Here is a 20,577-nt window from a genome sequence, read left to right as displayed (position 1 = left end):
CACGACACCAAAAAGGTACAATTTAAAGGATAAGTCAGTGAGCACCCATGTACCTGCGGCTCATGCTCAGAAAGAACACATTTCTCAACCAGGTTGAAGAGGCTCTTGGCATATCTGCCCTAATCCTACCTCCGTCCTTGTCGCCTGGAGGTGACCTCTGCTCTCAGCTGGCTGGTTTTCATCCCCTGGATTTCTTTATGTCTTTAATACCTATGCATCTATTCCCCCAAATATAGAGTTTTCTTGTTCATGTTCAAGATTTATCTTGAGGGGTTCTGCTGTGTGTGTGCTTTAGTAACTTGCTTTTTTGTTATTGTTCAGTTAGAGTTGGTGAAATTCATCCGTGTGGATACATGTAGCTGTAGTTTATTCATTCTCCCATTTGAGCCTTTTGAAGTGCTGAATATTATTCGAGACGAGTCTTTACATTTGGATCCCAGCCGCATTCTGCAGTATTACATGTTGAAATTTAGGATTAATGTGAAACTATCAGTCCTGACTCAGACTTCATAATTCGTTCATTTACGACTGTTTTTTATTTTTTATTTTTTATTTTTTTTTGGGGGGGGGAGGCTTTAAAATCAATACCAGGGAATTTGATTAAAAAAAAAATAATGTATCAAGTGGTTGATCTCTTACATTTAAGGAAAAAAAAAAAAAAAAAAACCAGGCGAGGCATTCATCTGAAGGAGCCTAGCCATTTTCTCATTCTTATTTAAAGACTTGGCTTAGAACTTAACAGTTACATATGCAGGGTAGCAAGTTAAAAAGCGATGTTTAATTAACAGGCGCTTTATACTTCTGTATCCTTGTTATGATATAGCACCTTGTTCTTCAGTGTAGAAAGTGATTTCTGCATATTTTAAAGGACTGGCATCTTTATGGTAAGAAAGCCATATAAATAAAGATATACTCAGATGAAAATCGGAACATGTTTTTAAAATAGTGTGTGTCTACTTTCAGCTCTGTTATCAAACTTGCTGCATAAGCCGGAGTTGATGCTCTGTGATTATGCTAATGACCAAAGGAATCGATGATGCGCGACTAGATGAAATCAGTGATCAGTGGTAGAACCAGAGAGAGTTATCAGTTTTTTTGTCATTAAATATTAGTGATAAATAATACACTGTTCATTTTGAGTAGCTAGAACATATTTAATTCTGATGTACAGAGTTTCGATTTAGTCAGGCTTATTGCTGAGTAAAATGATAATCTTTTGTAATTTGAGGGGAAAGATGGAAGGCATTTATGTCAGCGTGGCTAAGTGACTTGGGTCATAGAAATGTTTACCTAGACTGGCCAGGGAAGGTTGGAAAAACTTTTTCTTTCCTCCTAGACAACTTGGATATTTGTGCTGACGTTTTATTAGGAATATCACATACTCAATAAACAGCATAAGTGACCAGAGATGTTAAACAAAATGAGTCTAAAGGTAGATTGTGTTTCCCTAAAGAGTAGAGGTAAAATATAAGAAAGGGGAATGTTTGGACAATGCTCTTTTTAGAGGCGGGTGTGTGTTAAACGGGACCATTAGAGTCAGTGTTACTATTAAACAATGGCTTTAATTAAAAAAAAGTTTTTTTTGAGTTTCTCATAACAAAGTTATACTTGGTAATGGTTTATTTAAAGAGAAGTAATACTTGTAACAGAGCATCTTTTTCTAGGTTCCTGAAATCTTGTGGGAAAACATTGACACTGCCTTCTTTGTTGCAAAGGGGTTTCTAAAGCCGTTCTCCCTCAAAGACATTCCTTCCTGGGCAGAGTTGAGCAGGTGTCTTAGTACTCTACAACAGTACCAAGGTGACATGAGAGAAAACAAAGGAATAATTAGCTGTGGTTTGTAGGACATAAAGAAAGAGTGATTGAAGGCTATAAAAGAAGGAAATCAGATCGAAGGCTGCTATGATGTTACTTTTTAAAAACGCATTGACGGAATGATCTCTTGAAAGCAGACTCCCACCCTGGATTGCGCCGACCGTCGTCTGCCATTTTCCTGTCTGCTGTCCTGTCCGTCCATGTTGGCTCTTATCAGCAGTACCAACTGCTCTTCGAGCAGCGGCCTTCCCTGTGGTAAGGCAGGCCAATTGGGTCAATTTTTGTGATCTGGCAGATGTCCACTGGGAGCTCAGATCAGGCCAGGCTCATTTTTATGTGTGTCCAAAGCCAAGATTTCAACTTGGTGAAAGGCTGTGGAATTTATTTCCCAAAGTGCTGCCCAAACTCTGTTCTTCTTTTCTTCAACTGCCTCCTTGGGCTGAGATGATTGCTTAATACTCTTAATTATGCTGGATCCCTCTGTGTTTTTGAACACCTGTGTGTAATTCAGATCATGGGTGGTCACAGAGCCTGGCTCACTAAACAGCTTCTCTTTCAGAGTGGGAAAATCCCAAGGAGCCTGACCATGCACCGTGTGTTGGGGGGCTGAGAAGAGATTTAAAGAGGATGGAACGTTTCTCTTGAATTGCCATTTTGCCCTGTAAAAGGTCCTCAGTCTCACGTCGGGGAGAGTGTTAGGATGAATACGTCAGAAATGGCATTTAAAAAAAACTCTTATTCATTGCTGGTGGGAAGGCCTAATAGTTACAGCCACTTTGGAAGACAGTTTAATGGTTTCTTATAAAACTAAACATACTCGGGGCACCTGAGTGGCCCAGGCGGTGAAGCGTCCAACTTTGGCTCAGGTCATGATTTCGAGGTTTGCGAGTTTGAGCCCCATGTTGGGCTCTGTGCTGACAGCTCAGAGCTTGGAGCCTGCTTTGGATTCCATGTCTGTCTCTCCCTCTCTTAGCCCCTCCCCGTTTGCGTGCTCTCTCTCAAAAATAAATAAACATTAAAAAAAATTAAAACTAAACATACTCTTTCCATACTATCTTGCCGTGGCCCTGCTTGGTGTTTACCCAAGGGAGTTGAAAACTTATGTCCACAGAAAGCCCTGCACACAAATGTTTATAGCAGCTTTCTTCACGATTGCCAAAAGTAGGAAGCAACTAAGATATCCTTCAGTATGGGGACAGATAAATAACAACTCTGGTACATCTAGACAATGGAGTATCGTGCAGCACTAAGAAAAAGTGAGCTGTAGGGGCACCTGGGTGACTCTTGATCTTGTGTGTGTGTGACTCTTGATCTTGGGGCCATGGGTTCGAGCCCCACATTGGGCGTAGAGATTACTTAAAAGAAGAAGAAGTGAGCTCTCAAATCAGAAAAAAAAAAAAACATGGAGGAACCTTAAGGGCATGTCCCGGGGTGAAAAACATTCTGCAAAAGGCGAAATTGTAGAGACAGGAAAAAGAATAGTGGTTGCCAGGGGTGGGAGAGAGAAGGATAAATAGAGCACAGAGGATTCTTGGGGTGGTGAAATATTGTGTATGACTCTATAGTGGTAGATACATGTCATCATACATTTGTCCAGACCTCCAGAATGTACCACACCAGGAGTCAGCCATGCTGTTGTAATGTAAACTGTGGACTCTGGGTGGTTATGACGTGTCATTGCAGATTTGTCATTTGTAACCAGTGTCCCACTCTGGTGAGGGATGCTGGCAGTTGGAGAGACCGTGCACGTGTGGGGCCAGGAGGGTTATGGGAGCTCTCTGTACCTTCCCCTTGATTTTCCTCTAACCCTTAAACTGCTCTAAAAAAGTAAGTCTTAAAAAAAATTCCTGGGTTGGGGCGCCTGGGTGGATCCATTGGTTGAGTGTCAGACTCTTGATTTTGACTCAGGTGGTGATCTCATGGTTCATGGGTGCGAGCCCCGTGTCAGGCTCTATGCTGACAGTGTGGAGCCTACTTGAGATTCTCTCTCTCCCCCTCCCCCACTGGTGCACACTCTTTCTCCCTCTCTCCCCCCACTTCTCAAAATAAATAAACTTAAAAAAATTCCTGCGTTGCAAGTGATCCATAACCCTTCTCCATATCCGTATTCTAAAATCTCTATCTAGTTGTTTATCTGCTTTACCTGTGCCAAATGAGCATTAGAGTTTCTTGTGAGGACAGTGAAGTAGGCCGGGGCCAATTTGTTTTTGAGACAGCGTTTTAGTGTGGGAACTTCTTGGGCTGCCCTTAACCCCCCCAGAGTGGGATCCTGTGAGAGCTATAGAGTCCTCATTGATGACTTGATCTGAGCCACCCCTTGTCTGTCAGGAGACTGTGGTTCATAGAGGGGACGTGATTCTTGTCCAGTGAGATAGCCCCTTGGATTAAATCCTGCCTGGCCACCTGCAGATCTCCATATCTACATTTATACACACGTTTATGTATATGTGATTGTGTGTATCTATTGTGTGTGTGTTTGTGTGTATGTATATTTTAAAAAAACATTACAGATAATACTGCACATATATACATATATATATATATTTTTTTATTTACAAGGATTTATCCTACTCTGTATCAAGAACATTTTTTCTCTATCAGTCCCTATACGATTGTTAGTTAACTATTTGCTCTCAGGTGTACACGCGTATATTTTCTTCCTCTGCAAAGAAACCCTTTGGGAGGACAGCACTGTAAGGACCATATTGTCTCTTTGATGTTTGTAATGTACTTGGGATCGAGGCTACAGTAGACGTCTGGAGCTGTAAGGTTATAACATACGTGTGTTATACCATCGTGTGTATGTACTGATGTGTGTTTGTGTTTGGGAGGTGTACATTTTATTGTGAATAAAATAGGATAGGTTGTGGATCTAGAACTGTGTTTCAGGTGAGTGGTTCAGATTTCTACAAACCTTTGAGGTTAGAATGCACCTGTCCCATCACTCCTCCATTAAACCCACTAGTGACATCTGTGTCTTTGCCATGGGGTTCTGACATTCACACTGGGCACATCTTGCTTTGGAGGTTGGAACATGTGTTAGGAATGAGGTGAAGAAATTCTTGGTATGTGCATTAAATAATACATTTTTGAGAATCTAGGACATCCCAGCCAGGTCACATAGAGTGTAAATAGCCCATGAAACAAGTTATTTGTTAAAACAACAACAACAACAACAACAACAACAACAAAAACCACAAAAAACAAAAAAACGGTAGAAGTAAGTAAGTCTGTGTTATGAGACTTTGAAAATTCAAAGAATAAACAGAATGTGGGAGCTGACCGGCTGTTCATTTGTGGGGCCTTGTTAAATATTAAGAATTTGAGGATAGGGGCACCTGGGTGGCACAGTCGGTTAAGCGTCCGACTTCAGCCAGGTCACGATCTCGCGGTCCGTGAGTTCGAGCCCCGCGTCAGGCTCTGGGCTGATGGCTCAGAGCCTGGAGCCTGTTTCCGATTCTGTGTCTCCCTCTCTCTCTGCCCCTCCCCCGTTCATGCTCTGTCTCTCTCTGTCCCAAAAATAAAAAGACGTTGAAAAAAAAATTAAAAAGAATTTGAGGATAGTGATGGCAGAGCCTTAAACCAAGTTCGGGGCATTCCCATGCCCGGGTCCCAGTGTGGCTGCCCTTGTCACGCACCCGTGAAGCAGGCCCTGCTCGGGGTTGGCTTCTCACACCAAGATTTCCTCCCCTGCAAAACAGGAAGACCCGGCTGGGACAGGCATGGCTGGCTGAGGCCCTCCTATGCCACTCGTGCTCCGCGATCTTGACTTCCTCTGCATTACTGAATCCAGATGGGGCTCAGGTTTTTGTTTTTGTTTTTGTCGCAAGTTTTTATTCACATTCCAGTAAGTTAACTTATAGCGTGATAGTAGTTTCAGGGGGCTCAGGTTTTAAAGCACGTTCCTCTCCCTGGGCTGTGAGATCCACTGAGTGTCAAAGAATGGCCATCTTCTGGAGTAAGTGTTTTCTGCGGGCAGTTTGCAACATTCTGTGCGGGAAGCTAATCCTGTTCTTGCTTGCTCGTTCTTTTATTCTTCTACAGCCCTTTCCCCAGGATCTTGCCACTTTGACTGTTCCTTCTGTCCCTGTCACCTTCCTTGTCCTTCATTGTCACCTGCCCTTGGCTTCATTCTGCAAGGGGCCTGCTAGGCCTAGAATCTGAAGGCAGACTCAGAAAAGAGCTTCTACTCTTCCCCCTTTGATCCCAAACTGTAATTATTAAAGAAGCAGTTTTATCTTGAGGGGCACTGGTTGGTTTCCTGCTTACAGGAATGGCCGGCTAACCAGGCCCATGCCGTGGAGGTGTGGTTGGCCCAAGCTGCACCAAATGCAACAATAAGGGGATGTTCTGCCTCTGCGCTGGGCACTTGTGGCACCCTCATTGATGAGGATGAGCTCCTGTAAGACGGTTCAAGTCCAGTCGACTCTGAAGAAAGTGACGGGACTTGGTAGTAGTACCCTGTTTTCGAATTGTAACATAACTGGATGATCCTTGGGCCAGGCAGTTTTTGTCCTCTCCACAGACACGCACTGATTCTCTGCCCTTCTGTAGCTCCCACGTGCCGAGCGAGCGGTGGAGTCTTTGAGTCTTTGACTTTGGAGTCTTTGACTTTTGGAGTCTTCGTGGCGGCGATGCTGCCCGCTGTTCAGACTGATGGGAGGCACGAAGGAGCACGTGTCTGCAAAGCGCTTAACAGAGCTTCTGGCTTGTCACAAACACTTGGCTTTTGGTGACTTTATTATTAACAAGAACAAGGCCTGTTGCTGGATTTCTGTGTTTTGGGGACAAGGTCTTGGAAGGGCGAGCCCTGCTTTCTCTTCAGAATGTGTGATGGCGAAGTTGGGAGCCCTCCATCACCTCTCCCCTGCTGTCCTGCTCCGTCTGCCTTCCCCCGTGTGTTTCTCCCCTTGGCCTCTTCCCTCCTTCCCGCTTTGTCCTGCACGGTAACTCTTCCTGACGTGAGGGTGTGCCACAGTTTTGGGGGCACTCCGAATGTCTGCTGGTGGTCTTTTTGGCTGACAGGCCATCTCTGGGGGCCCAGAGAGGTGTGGGCATGTTTTCTGGGGAGGGGTCTGATGAGTCTCTCAGGAGCACCCCTGAGGCCAGACTGGAGGGGGCGCTCTTCCCGACTCCGGAAGCTTGAGATTGCTGGGAGCAGGTTGGCACCGGTGTCTCCCACCACCGCCATCAAGCATCGTGGAGGACTTGGTGCTTTTTCTGCAGAGAAGAGCACTAACTGGCCCCCTCCCGCTCCCCCAGCTGTGCTACTGAAACTCAGTTCCAGCGTGTGATCCCCTGTCGGGCTGTGCTCCCTCAGTGTCAGGCTGTGAACACCAGAGCGTTCCTCTCCAGCTCTTTGCCAGATTGCCCATTGAATTGCCTTTTTTCACAACTACCTTAATCGTCCACTACGGGGACAGGAAATGATACTGCAGTTGGGTCAAACGTTAGGCCGCACCAGGGTTTTCTCTAGTCAGGTTTGGGATTTGAATGTGTTTACGGAGTCTGTCTGTATTATTTTTCCCTGGCCTGGCGTCTGGTGTTTAGTTCCTAGGGGAACGAGAATGCTGCTCAGGATGGCTCACCGTTTGCAAGCCAGTTAATTAACTTGTGATCCATGCACGGTTTTCGCTGTCTCTGTCTCCCCACCCTGGCAGGGCAGTTGGAGAATGAATGGGCTGTGCACTTAGGTTGAGAAGAGGGACCGCATGCCTGAAAGCGGGAATGGCCCTTGGTGATGAGGACCCGTGTTAGGTGTGCCATTCGCCATCCAGGTAGCTCCATCTGGGCTGAGTGTATGTGGAATGAATTGCTCAGAGTTTATAACAGCCTCCATTCTGGCTATTGAGAGGCCATGGGTATTCATGTACCTGCATATTTGTCGGTGATGATATATAACGGGTAGAGAATTTAGTTCCCTCAGTGGCCATCATGGAAGGAACACATGGGAAGTTCCCCATTTTTTGACCTCTTCACTCATTTCTTCATTTATTGACCCAGCATTACTCCCAGGTCAGGAGCCATTACTTCCTGATGCCCCTCTTTCCCCCCAGCTTCATTTTGGACCTTCTCAGTTAGGTGTTCCAACTCAACAACGTTCAGACATCTGAATGTCATTGTTCACAGGGATCTTTGTCAACCAGCCGATGACATTCATCTAGTTCCACCTTTTGTTTACTAAATATATGGCCGCCCAGAAGCAAATGACTCATCTGTACGCTTAGTTACCATTTCTGTAACAAATACGGCTTTCGGTTACATTTTGACTACCAGCACTGTACTAGGTAGTATACCAAGTATAAGCAGCCGCCTTTTCTTTCTAGCCTGAGTACTTAATTAAGACCTGACAGATTGATTTTTCCATTAGGCCAGAAGGCAGGTGTCGTCTTGAGCAATTCTTGATTTGAATTTCCTATTGTCTGTTTAGCGTTCCCCTCCCCCACCAAATATGTGTATTTGATGAAGACTGTCTTCTACACAGTGAATTGTATGCAATGAATTGGGAGGAACCAAAGTAAAATATTGTAATAATTTCTTTTTAAAAAGGTACTGATATGGAATTGCTTTGATGCCTGCTATATTCTTGGTGTCTCCAGGGAAAGCTGCCTTTTAAGTAATGTTGAGTGGCAGTCTGAGGTTCATAAAGCTGTCATTTCTCATCTTTTTTTTTTTTTTTTTTTTTTTTTTTTTACCCCTGATGCTCTCTATCTGGGACAGAGTGACAGAGACAATGGTGTCCACAGCCCCTGACCCCTTGGTGGATGATTTGATTTCTTTCCTTCCCTCTTTTCAATGTTCATTCTCCCAAAATGGCACAGAACTAACTTCCCGAAAGGACTGTTTACCCACTTATTAAAATACAAATTTCTACTTACAAATTAAAACTCTGTAGAAGCCAGTCAACTCTAGTGATAAAGAGTTTCATTAATGCCAAGGACGCCATCTAGGCAAGGGACACCAGTTCAGGGTGTCCCAAATTCTCATACAGTGCAGTCGTGGGTGTCAGACACATTGTGTCTTGATTAAAGTCAGGGATTCTGGAATTCTGCAAACTTGAGTTTCAAAAGCCTTTTTAAAAACTTGAGTGACTTAAAGCCTATTAACCTTTCTAATTTATCTTCATAAGGGTGTGTGTGTGTGTGTGTGTGTGAGCGAATAGAAGGACATAATGATAGAACTTCATTTGTTCTGTGGATTAGGTAACATAATCCACACAGAATGTGATGCATGGTCTCTGGCCAGTATAGGAAGCATATTTATACCTGTTAGCTCTTAAGATTATGATTATTCTATGTGTATTGTTTAAAAGTCACATCAAAGGGCTAAGATGGATAAAAGGTGTGAACTTGGCAAAGATCGCTAAAACCCAGAAGGAAGTGTACCTCACAGACGTGGAGGGAATTGGAACCTCAGGTTAATTACCTTGTTGTTGTGTTTTGGGGTTTGTGTTGATTGCACTGGTTTTGTCTCTTGACTTTTGAATAAGCTCCTAAAATATGGTTTTGTGGGGTGTTTTTATTTGCTTCTGAAATTGGTGCAGGTGCAGATAACAGGAAACGAAACCTTAGGCAGCCCGAGGGAGCCTCATTCAAATTGTGCCAAGCAGGTATAATATACAAGTGTTATCGCCTTACTGATAATCTGGCATGCTGTGGGTATTCCACGTGCCCTGTGGATTACGGAGAGTGAAGTCATACAGCAGTTTGGCCCCAGCCCCTAGCAAGGAGGAGACAGAGGAGAGCCCTCATTCTTAAAGACAGTGTTAAAGCACAGCTTCGCTTGTCCAAGTGCACAGGCTTGCAGTTGTGCTTCTGTCCATTGGCATTTCACGTTACCTTGGAGGCTACACCTTTGGCGTGCAGCGAAGGTACCTTTGGTGTGTGAATTAGCACCACGTCTCTGGAGTTAAAGAGTCTACCCTGGGTTTGAGACTACGTTACATATTGCCCCATATTTGGACTGTAGAAAAAGGTGAAAATTAAAGACCTGTGGCTAGAATACTAAGTTTTCCCAATGTTCGATAGCCCGTTGGTTATACCTAAAGAAAGTAGTGTCTTTAAGGCTTAATTTAGTTCTTTGTCCTAGAGGATTTAGGGACAGACCATGGTTGTCTTGCCTGTGTAGTAGGGAAGGTTTCTCTTTTTGTCTTTGGCTGGATCCTTGTTTTTGCAGGTACTGAGCCCTCAGACATGCATGAAATTGGATAAAAATTTCCCAGCATGGCCCCCCATCCTGGAGGAGCCATGGCATAAGCACTTCTTTGTTGTGCCTGGAAGCAGGCCATGTCGTTACGTGCAAGGTGCCCTTCTGTTTCTTGGTTTTGGTAAGGGAGCATCTCAAATAATTTGTTTAACCCCATGGTACAACCAGAGCCTTTATAGTCTCCCGTAGTCCTCACTTGGCTGACAATTTGTTTTCTCTTGTTTAAGTTGATTCTTTCATCCATTCTCTGGATGGACACAGACACACAGACAGACAGACAGACACACACACACACACACACACACACACACACATGCACACACACGCTCCTCCCTGCTTTGTTCACACCTTATCTTGTGTGGCCAGCCTGGCTCCTACATTTTTTTTTTTTTTTATTAAGTAGGCTCCACGCCCAATGTGAGGCTCAAACTCACAGGCCTGAGATCAAGGATCCCCAAGCCTGTCTCCTTCACTAATTTTCCCAACCTCACTCCGCTCGCATCCTCTATTTTCCAGAAAAAGCCACTTGCTGGAGGCACAATTCTTCTTTTGCCATTGCCTCTCCATTGGAGTGATGGGATGGGGAGCAGGACAATGACTTGGGTGGGAGGCAATTCAAAATAAAAGGAGGAGAAAGAAAAGACAAAGGATTGTGTCCAGAAGGTCCAGATCACGTCTCTGGGGCCCGTTAGTCATTCTTGTAACAGTTTGAGGAAAACTGTAGACCCAGCTCCAGCATTAAAGAAACCAAATTCTTCCCTTACTGACAGGCATGGTCTCTGAACCAGAAAGAGCCAGATCAAATCTTAGTGTGGTCTCTTAGTTTTGAGTTCCCTTGTGTGTGGATTTCTTGGCCTCAGTTTGCTCTTGTGTAAAATGGTCTGGTGATGGTAATACAAACCTGTTAGGGTGGTTTTGAGGAAACTCCCGTAATGCCCAATGTGTGGCATATCTGAACCTTCAATAAAAGGTAGACATTGTTAGCCCCAATTATTCTAATGCCTGGGGTCAGCGAATCCATTGTGCCCAGTCAAGAATTGAACACATAGTGCAGTAGATACTGATTCAGACACTTTGGTTAGAATCCCTAGCTTGTCAGTTAAGAGCCACGTGACCTTGGGGTGCCTGGGTGACGCGGTTGAGTGTCTGACTTCGGCTCAGGTTATGATCTCCCCATTTGTGGGTTCGAGCCCCTCGTTGGGTTCTGTGCTGACAGCTCGGAGCCTGGGGCCTGCTTCGGATTCCGTGTGTCTCCCTGTCTTTGCCCCTCCTTTGCTTACGCTCTCTCTCTCTCTGTCAAAAATAAACATTTAAAAAAAAAAAAGGAGTCCTGTGACCTTGCACAAGTTCTTAAACATTTGTGTGGTTCAGTTTTCTTACCCACCAAATGGTATGATAGTACCTGTCACATAAAGCTGAAGGGAGGATTAGGTAAATTAATGCGTGTAATTCACTTAAAACAAGATAGAGAGTCTAGAACATGGGGAGCCCTCAATAAATCATAGAAGCTACTATGGTTGTCCTGATGACGCTCATAATGATTATTATTACCCCTTCCCTATCCAGGCAGAAACATCCACCAAGAGGACTCATGTAGACCTCCTTCACGTCCTTCCATTTTTCTTGACAGCTTGGGGGCAGACACCCAAAACTGAGACTTGGTGGGAGAGTCTTGGTGTTAAACCCAAACTTCCATCATCAGGCCTGAACATTTGGCCCTTTTTCCTCTTTGTCTAGGAGACACATGGAAGTAATTTGTAGCAGTTGGGTATCAGGCCTTGGCTTTGCCAGTGGAAGATGAAAAACATTTACTTGCTACTTGCCATAACGTATTTGTATTTTCATTGTTTCTTTCTCCATACCCCCAGGAGAAAGAAAAAATGAAACTGAAGTGAAATACATCTTTGTGATTGCCTAAGTTAGCAGGATGGTGGTGGAAGTACGTCCCAAGGCATACACTGGTGCTGGAAGATGATGAGTTGCATGGAATAGAATTTGATGTGCCGTGAATGTGTCTGGAACCACACGTAAGGGGACAGTTAGCACATGCCAGCTCAACAGTCACTAGAGCTCTGAGCACTAATGTTAATGCTTTATATGCATAATCCGTTCTATCCTTACAACAACCTTGTGAAGAAGTTCGTTTCATCTCCATTTTATAGATGAGAAAACTGAGCTGTGGAGATCAAGACACTGCCCAGAGTCACATAGCTAGATCTTTCTTATTTTATTTTATTTATTTATTTAAAAAAATTTTTTTTTTCAACGTTTATTTATTTTTGGGACAGAGAGAGACAGAGCATGAACGGGGGAGGGTCAGAGAGAGAGGGAGACACAGAATCGGAAACTGGCTCCAGGCTCTGAGCCATCAGCCCAGAGCCCGACGCGGGGCTCGAACTCCCGGACCGGGAGATCGTGACCTGGCTGAAGTCGGACGCTTAACCGACTGCGCCACCCAGGCGCCCCAGATCTTTCCTATTTTATATGAAACGCTGGAGAGAATCCAAGCAGGTCCTGGTGGCAAGGGTCCTCAGCTACCATCTGGTTCATCTGGCTTTTTTTTTTTTTTGTAACAGCTTTATTGAAATATAGTTCAGGTACATAAATTCGCCAATTTATAGTATACCAAATTGCGAATTTCAGTATATTCACATAGTTGCAGAACCATGAGCTCACAATCAATTTTAGAACATTTTCACCACCCAGAAAAGAAATGACATAACTCTTTAACATTAACCCCCTTGCCCATTTCGTCCTAACCTACCTCAGCCCTAGCAACTAATATATATTTTTTTCTATAGATTTGTCTATTTTGGACATTCTGTATAGAGTTACACAGCATGTGGCCTTTTGTGTATGGCATCTTTCAGCATAATGTTTCTTCACATTTACCCATGTTGTCGCACGAATCTGTGTGTAGTACGTCTTTATGACCAAGTAGTATTCCATTGTATAGATGTATGACATTTTGTTATTCATCCACCAGTGAACCCTCTTTTGACTTTCTTGGTTTTAAATATTTATTTTATTTTACTTTACTTTACTTTACTTTACTTTAATTTAATTTAATTGTGTTGTATTTTTTAAAAAAGTATTGATTTGTTTTGGGGGGAGCACAAGCGGGGAAGGGGAAGAGAGAGGGGGACAGAGGATCCAAAGTAGGCTGTGCACTGATAGGCTGACAGAAGCGAGCCGGATGTGGGGCTCAAACCCCCGAACCACAAGATCATGACCTGAGCCGAAGTTGGACACACAATCGACTGAGCCACTCAGGTGCCCCTATTTTGTAATTTTTTATTTTTAAGTAAACTCTCCCCACAATGTGGGGCTTAAGCTATGACCCTGTGATCAAGAGTCACATGCTTCACCAGCTGAGCTAGCCAGGTGCCCCTCGCTTTTTGCTTTTGTGATTAAGTTTACTATGAACACTCATATGCAAGTTACTGTGTTGATGTATGTTTTCAATTCTCCTGAGTCCCAAACCTAGGTTTGGGATTGCTGCATGATACAGTACCTTCTTTGTTTAACCCTTTGAGGAACTGCAGAAGCGATTTTCAAACCCCCCACACCATTTTACATTCCCACCGGCAGTGTATGAGGGTTCTAATTTCTCCACACCTCCCTAACATTTGGTATAATCTGTCTTTGCTTTTAACTGTAGGAAACTGAGCCTTGGTGAGTCTTAATGACTTGCTAGTTATACTTGGTGGCACGGACCCAATTCTTTAGGTATGAAGCTACGAGGATGAAAGACATAGTCTTTATTGCACGAGCTCACCGTCTGGTGGGGAGTTGGACACATAGTCACAATGTACAGTGCGAGTGGCTATATGATAAAGTTTAATGAGAGCAGAAACCTATCTCATACTCTAAGAAACGGAAGATTATTTAGTGGCTCATGTAACGGAAAAATCTTGTGCTTGTTAGCTTCAGGTACAGGTGGATCCAGGTGCTAAAAAGAGGGTTAGTCAGAGGGCTGGCTGCCTCTTTTTTTCTCTTGTCCTTGCTCTCTCATTGACTCCTTCATTCTTAGCTCTCTGTCATTTGTTTTTGTGAGAAGACAGTTACTGGCAGAATACCCTTCTACTCTATCATGTAAGCATCTCTAGCAGAACAGGAGTTTTTCTATAGTTTCTCTATAGTTCCAGCAGGAGGCTTGCATAAATTACTCATTGGCCCAGTAGGTTAATGTAACAGCCTTTTAACCAGTTAGAACCAGTGTTCCGATTGGTTATCTTTGCTTCATTTCCTTGCCTGGAGGTTAGATTGGGGAGGGATCAGTCCCACTTAGACTATGGGACTGAGAACGGGCAAGGCGTGATTCCCAACGGGAAAATCAAAGTTAGGTTTATAGAAGAGTAAGACATGAGGTTTGCCAGGTAAAAACAGCACTTGTTCATTTCTCCTAACGAGGAAGGTTTTACTCACCCATTATAGAAATCTGTAAACGGTACGGGAATGCATGCTCTGTTTAACTGGAACTTCAGCAGTGGGGTGGCCTTTGTCGGATAGCTGAATGTAGTGAATGAGTTCTCATTTATACCCTGTCATTGCCTTGGAGGCAAAATGGCAGCCATGGTTCCGACTGCCACACCATCCAGAGGAAGAGGGAGGCTGCCTGGTCCAGTTGCTATCTCTTAAGAGTGAGAAACTGCCTTGTCACCAGCTCCCCAGCATACTTGGTGGGGCTCTGCTGTCTGGCCTGAACGGCCCATTCCCATGACCAGATAGGTATCATTCCTTGATTGGCTTGGCCTGGGTTTCTCAACCAATCATCATCTCCATTCAGCCCCAGCTTCTGGGGGAGGCAGAGGGGTAGCTTTCCCTGAAGCTCCTGCATCCTGTAGGAGAAGGGTATGAAGGGTACAGAGGGTACATGTCTGAGTCAAATGAAGGTTCCCTTCGGGAGGAATATGGCAATGGGAGTTAGGGATTCATTTGGCAACACCAAGTTTGCTTTGCCTTAAAGAAACAGAGATTTCCAAGGAGACACTGGGTGGCGGAAGTAGACATTTCGGGTTCAGGGAATAGCACGGGCAAAGCCATTTGTTGCCAACATCGCATATAAAATTGAAGGCATCTCGGTGATCTGTACCTCTTATTGTATGAATGAACAACTTAGCAGAAAGTAAGAGGCAGCGCTGGCCATAGAACTTTCTGTTCTCCTTTCCTTCTCCCTCCTCTGAGCAGGTGGGATGACAGTTGAATGTGACTGGTCAGCCTCAGAGCTGTCTGTCTCCCTGTGGTGCGTCTCATAGCGGAGGAAGCCAAGCAGAAGGATTGCCTTTATTTTTTATAGCTTCTGGCTCATAATGTTCTAAACATCGCTTTAAGAACCATGGGAGTGAGGTCTGTACTGCGCTCAGTGTGCAATGATTTGGGGACATGGTAGACTTTTTACTTTCTTAAAATAATTAGATATTTTTTTCAGGGAAAGTTTTAAGCTGACCATTTGAGATGTAGAAGATGATATGGAGGCAAGCTAACATTTAGTTATTTCTTTTCCAAACACCTCATACTATTTTTAATTTTTCCTCTCTCATCTATGTAGTTAGCTGGTAATTGCCCAGTTATTTGTTCAGAAAGATACTTTTGTGATATGCCCAACTTTGAGAATGCTTTTCTAGATCATTAGTGATAAAATCATAGTGATTTTCTAAAACTGCATAGTGTATCTCCCACCTGTAGAAAAGAGTTACATTGATGTTTTTAGTGTGTTTCAATTTCATTTTTTCCCATTCATATTAACAAACACATGCAGGTGAGATTAAATAACAGTTTCATTTCCTGCTGGTTTGTATCATTAAATATTCTCTGTAAGAATGAATTTTAAAGGTCACTACAATCTATTCTATTCATAGTATACCATAATTTCCTTAACCATTCTCTTTTTGTTGGATATTTATGTTGTTTCCACCCTTTTGGTACTATAAATAATGGCGCAGTGAACATCCTAGTGTATAAATTGATTTGCATCTCTTATTTCCTTAGGATAAATTCTGTAAGTGGATTTATTGGATCAGAAATTGTCGATCTCTTGGTGTTCTCTTGGCTGGGTCACCAGTTTCTTTTTCCATAAGAGGCTGTGCCAAGTTCCACTTCATTGCACCAGGGGCCAACACTGAATCAACTAACCCACTTCCCCTTTTATTATTGACAGTTTTCTAGGTGAAAGACGGTCTAGAATTCTGGTAACATGCTCTTCTTTCTTAACTAATTAACATTATTTTCTACACCCTCTGGTTTTTGGCTTTTTGTGGCACTTTTGTGATTTACCTTTTTTGTACTGCAGACAGTTAAAAAATAGGTTGTGGTGTTAAAATACTGACTTATAAGGGATCTTTTTATGTTATGGATTTACATACTTCCCTGAATTTTTCTTTTCCTTTAAATGTTGTATGTCTGAGACTTAGATTTTTCTACTCAGAACATTTTTTTCCCTCAGTTGCTGTATAACTCCTGCATTTTCTCCTTCCTTCACTTCTTCCTTTTTCTTTTCTTTTTTTTTTTTTTTAATTTTTTTTTTCAACGTTTATTTATTTTTGGGACAGAGAGAGACAGAGCATGAACGGGGGAGGGGCAGAGAGAGAGGGAGACACAGAATCGGAAACAGGCTCCAGGCTCCGAGCCATCAGCCCAGAGCCCGACGCGGGGCTCGCACTCACGGACCGCGAGATCGTGACCTGGCTGAAGTCGGACGCTTAACCGACTGCGCCACCCAGGCGCCCCTCCTTTTTCTTTTCTTAAAAAAAAAAAAAAAAAAAAAAAAAAGAAGTCTCAATGCATGTTAATTTTGTTTCAGTGTATGGGGTGAGGCAAGGATTTGGCCTGATGGGTAAAAATGTCAGTACCTTGTGATTCTAGAATTATTTACTGAACAGTACTTACACATTATTGATTTAAAATGCTTTAGCGCGCGTTCGATCTTAATGTACATTAAGGCTTGTTCCTATGCCGTCTATTGTTTCACACAGAAGCAAAGTTATATACTAGTTATGTATTGGGCCGCATAGCTTGGACTCTGGTAGTAGGCATTAGGTCTCACCAACGTAAGGTTCATGGGCTTGGACAAGTCACTGTAGGGCTGTGAGCCATCGTTTTCTCCTTTGAAGATGGTGATCATGCAGCCATGTAATGGAGATGCTGTGGGGAGTAAAGTGGTGGCCATTTGTCTTTGGGATATTCCAGGTTTTTTACCCCTGTTCAAGGATCCTGCCTGGTTTAACATTTGTCTCTTAAATTTTTCATTTAATAACAAAGTATTATTTTAAGTAGGCCTTTACTTTATTAAAAAATTTTTTTTAATGTTTATTTATTTTTGAGAGACAGAAACAGAGCACGAGGAAGAGAGGGAGACACAGAATCCGAAGCAGGCTCCAGCTCCGAGCTGTCAGCACAGAGCCCAGCGTGGGGCTCAAGCTCACAAATTGTGAGATCGTGACCTGAGCCGAAGTCGGTCGTCCAAGTAGACCTTTACATGATATGCTCTTTCTGCCTCTGCAAGGTCTTGCCTTGTAATGTGTGAGATGTGGAGTGTGGAGATGCCAAACAGCAATCGCTTTGTTTTCTCCTCCCCCTTGGCATGCACACTGTCAGTAGTAGCCCTGTTTCAAGGTACGTGCTCTGGGGTGAGTGGCTAGGAGTCCGTAACTGCCATCTGGTTGGTGGAGGTCAGGGCGAACACGGGAGATTGCAGGTTAGTTTACATGAAACATATGGGAAAAACAGATTCTGCTCAGTCATGCTGCACAGTGTAAGGAAGTGTAGTTGTCCTTGCTGTGGTAGGTTTTATGTTGTTTGGTGTTTTTTCTTTTTGATTTATTAAATGATACAAATCTATATTTCTGATATTTGGTACGGTCTTTAAAAAATATTTTGTAATAAACATTGTCAGCAGCAATGAGCTTTAAACAGCGAGAACCTCGTGAATGAAATATTGCATTACTTTTTTTCTATTTTGAAGAACATTAACCATGAGCATTAATTCCATAAAATCTTTTTGACATTCATCATCCGTGGCGGGGAAGGAGGTTGGGGGGGGGGGAGTTGTAGTAAAAACCTTGAACTTAGAAAAATCAGGAGATCCCTTTGCTGAAGTATTCCATCTTTTTCAAAATCAGTACTTACTTCAAAAAGCTTTACCAATACATAGCTGCGGAATGTGCATTTATATTTTACTCTGTGAAACATGACTTTTCATTTAGATCAAAGGACTGGTTTTCCCAATTAATACCACTCGTGCTGGAGTCCAGGTTTTCTTTAGCACATACAAATGTGAATTGATAATTGTTAACATTGTTGCACTGCTAACAGAACTCCTCTATAAACAGTACACGATATCAGTTTCACTTCAATGTCACTGAATGCTTCCAATAGAAAATCAGTGAAGCTAATTCCAAAGTTTCAATTTTGTTCCTCCTCCAATTCATTGAATCAAAATAAAGCTCTTGGAATTTCATTCTGTTGAAGTGAAATATCTAATATTGTTATGGATGGTATTATAAATTCTCTGAAAAGTTTAATGTTAAAGATAAATTTGTTTTTACAGTGGTGATACAAATGTAAATTCTGGTGGAGAACTTATTGGGGTTAAAAGCTATTTTTGTTAGATAAAGGTACGTGTGGAACAAATACAAACTTGGAGAGGATTGTGGTGAACCTATATTTTATAGTTGTGTCCAAATTGAGATTTATGTCACTTGAATAGAAACCATAGGCACCGGGGCACCTGGGTCTCTCAGTCAGTTAAGCGTCTCACTTTGGCTCAGGTCATGGTCTCACGGTTCGTGGGTTCGAGCCCTGCGTCCGGCTCTGTGCTGACAGCTCGGAGCCTGGAGCCTGCGTTGGATTCTGTGTCTCCCTCTGTATCTGCCCCTCCCCCTACTTGTACTCTGTCTCTCTCTCTCAAAAAAAGTAAATAAACTTTTTTAAAAAAATTAAAAGAGAAACCGTAGACAACCAACATTTATATGTTATATATACACCCAGGTAACCAAATTATAAAAATTTTGTGTTGAGGCTAATATTGGATACAAACAAATACTTAAGCTGTCAGTTGGATTTTAGAATTGCTGGAGACTTTGAAACTGTTTTGTCAGTCAGTTTAAGTGTTCCGTTGCGGTATTATACTTTAGGAAACGGGTGCTCTAACTTTTGGTTGCTTTTTATTTGAAATCATCTTGTTTGAAAATTTTCATGACTCCAAAGAATGACGTGTACACAGACATATTTTTGGAGACTTTTAGCAAATTACGGTTATGGGGAAAAATGATGGCAAATAGAACAACATTGTAATTTTTATCCCCGCAAAGGCAAGGGGATAACTGAACAAATTAAATAATGATGCTCAAAAAGTGAACAAATGTTAATTTTGAAAGTCTTAAACTGTGTTTTACAGTATTTCGCCAGGAGTAGATGGGGCTTTAATTAATTTTAATTATTTTAATCTATAATTATTTTAAGTTTTTTTTTTTTTTTTTTTTTTTTTTTTTATTTTGAGAGAGAGAGAGCAAGCATGGGAGTGACGGAGGGTCAGTGAAGAGGCAGGGAGAAGGAATCCCAAGCAGGCTCCGTGCTGTCAGCTCAGAGCCCGATGCTGGGCTGGATTTCATGAACCATGAGATCATGACCTGAGCTGAAATCAGGAGTTGGATACTTCACTGACTAAGCCACGCAGGCGCCCTAGGAGATGGAGCTTTTAAATGTGTATTTGTTTTTTTTTTTTTTTTTATGAAATTTATTGACAAATTGGTTTCCATACAACACCCAGTGCTCATCCCAAAAGGTGCCCTCCTCAATACCCATCACCCACCCTCTCCTCCCTCCCACCCCCCATCAACCCTCAGTTTGTTCTCAGTTTTTAACAGTCTCTTATGCTTTGGCTCTCTCCCATTCTAACCTCTTTTTTTTTTTTTTCCTTCCCCTCCCCCATGGGTTCCTGTTAAGTTTCTCAGGATCCACATAAGAGTGAAACCATATGGTATCTGTCTTTCTCTGTATGGCTTATTTCACTTAGCATCACACTCTCCAGTTCCATCCACGTTGCTACAAAAGGCCATATTTCATTTTTTCTCATTGCCACGTAATATTCCATTGTGTATATAAACCACAATTTCTTTATCCATTCATCAGTTGATGGACATTTAGGCTCTTTCCATAATTTGGCTATTGTTGAGAGTGCTGCTATGAACATTGGGGTACAAGTGCATCAGCACTCCTGTATCCCTTGGATAAATTCCTAGCAGTGCTATTGCTGGGTCATAGGGTAGGTCTATTTTTAATTTTCTGAGGAACCTCCACACTGCTTTCCAGAGCGGCTGCACCAATTTGCATTCCCACCAACAGTGCAAGAGGGTTCCCGTTTCTCCACATCCTCTCCAGCATCTAGAGTCTCCTGATTTGTTCATTTTGGCCACTCTGACTGGCGTGAGGTGATACCTGAGTGTGGTTTTGATTTGTATTTCCCTGATAAGGAGCGACGCTGAACATCTTTTCATGTGCCTGTTGGCCATCCGGATGTCTTCTTTAGAGAAGTGTCTATTCATGTTTTCTGCCCAT

The 20,577-nt window shown here is 42.8% G+C and overlaps 2 protein-coding genes across 7 annotated transcripts in view; one reads left to right on the top strand and one right to left on the bottom strand.

Annotated features, from left to right (window-relative positions):
* The window catches only part of LOC125153145 (uncharacterized), a 28,052-nt gene extending 10,909 nt beyond the window's left edge, over positions 1–17,143 (bottom strand). Inside the window, exons 1-3 of the mRNA XM_047836055.1 lie at positions 17,066–17,143; positions 6,276–6,468; positions 1,961–2,065 (exon numbers count right to left, since the gene is read on the bottom strand). Of these exons, the coding sequence (XP_047692011.1) occupies positions 1,961–2,065; positions 6,276–6,468; positions 17,066–17,143 (376 nt within the window). The remainder of the gene's footprint in view (positions 1–1,960; positions 2,066–6,275; positions 6,469–17,065) is intronic.
* The window catches only part of FOXP1 (forkhead box P1), a 597,515-nt gene that overhangs the window by 10,863 nt on the left and 566,075 nt on the right, over positions 1–20,577 (top strand). The window lies entirely within an intron of this gene.

Source organism: Prionailurus viverrinus, chromosome A2 (genome assembly GCF_022837055.1).
Source record: "Prionailurus viverrinus isolate Anna chromosome A2, UM_Priviv_1.0, whole genome shotgun sequence".
Taxonomy (NCBI): domain Eukaryota; kingdom Metazoa; phylum Chordata; class Mammalia; order Carnivora; family Felidae; genus Prionailurus; species Prionailurus viverrinus.
The sequence above is the reverse complement of the archived record's forward strand: the minus strand, read 5'-3'. Positions and strand labels throughout refer to the sequence as shown.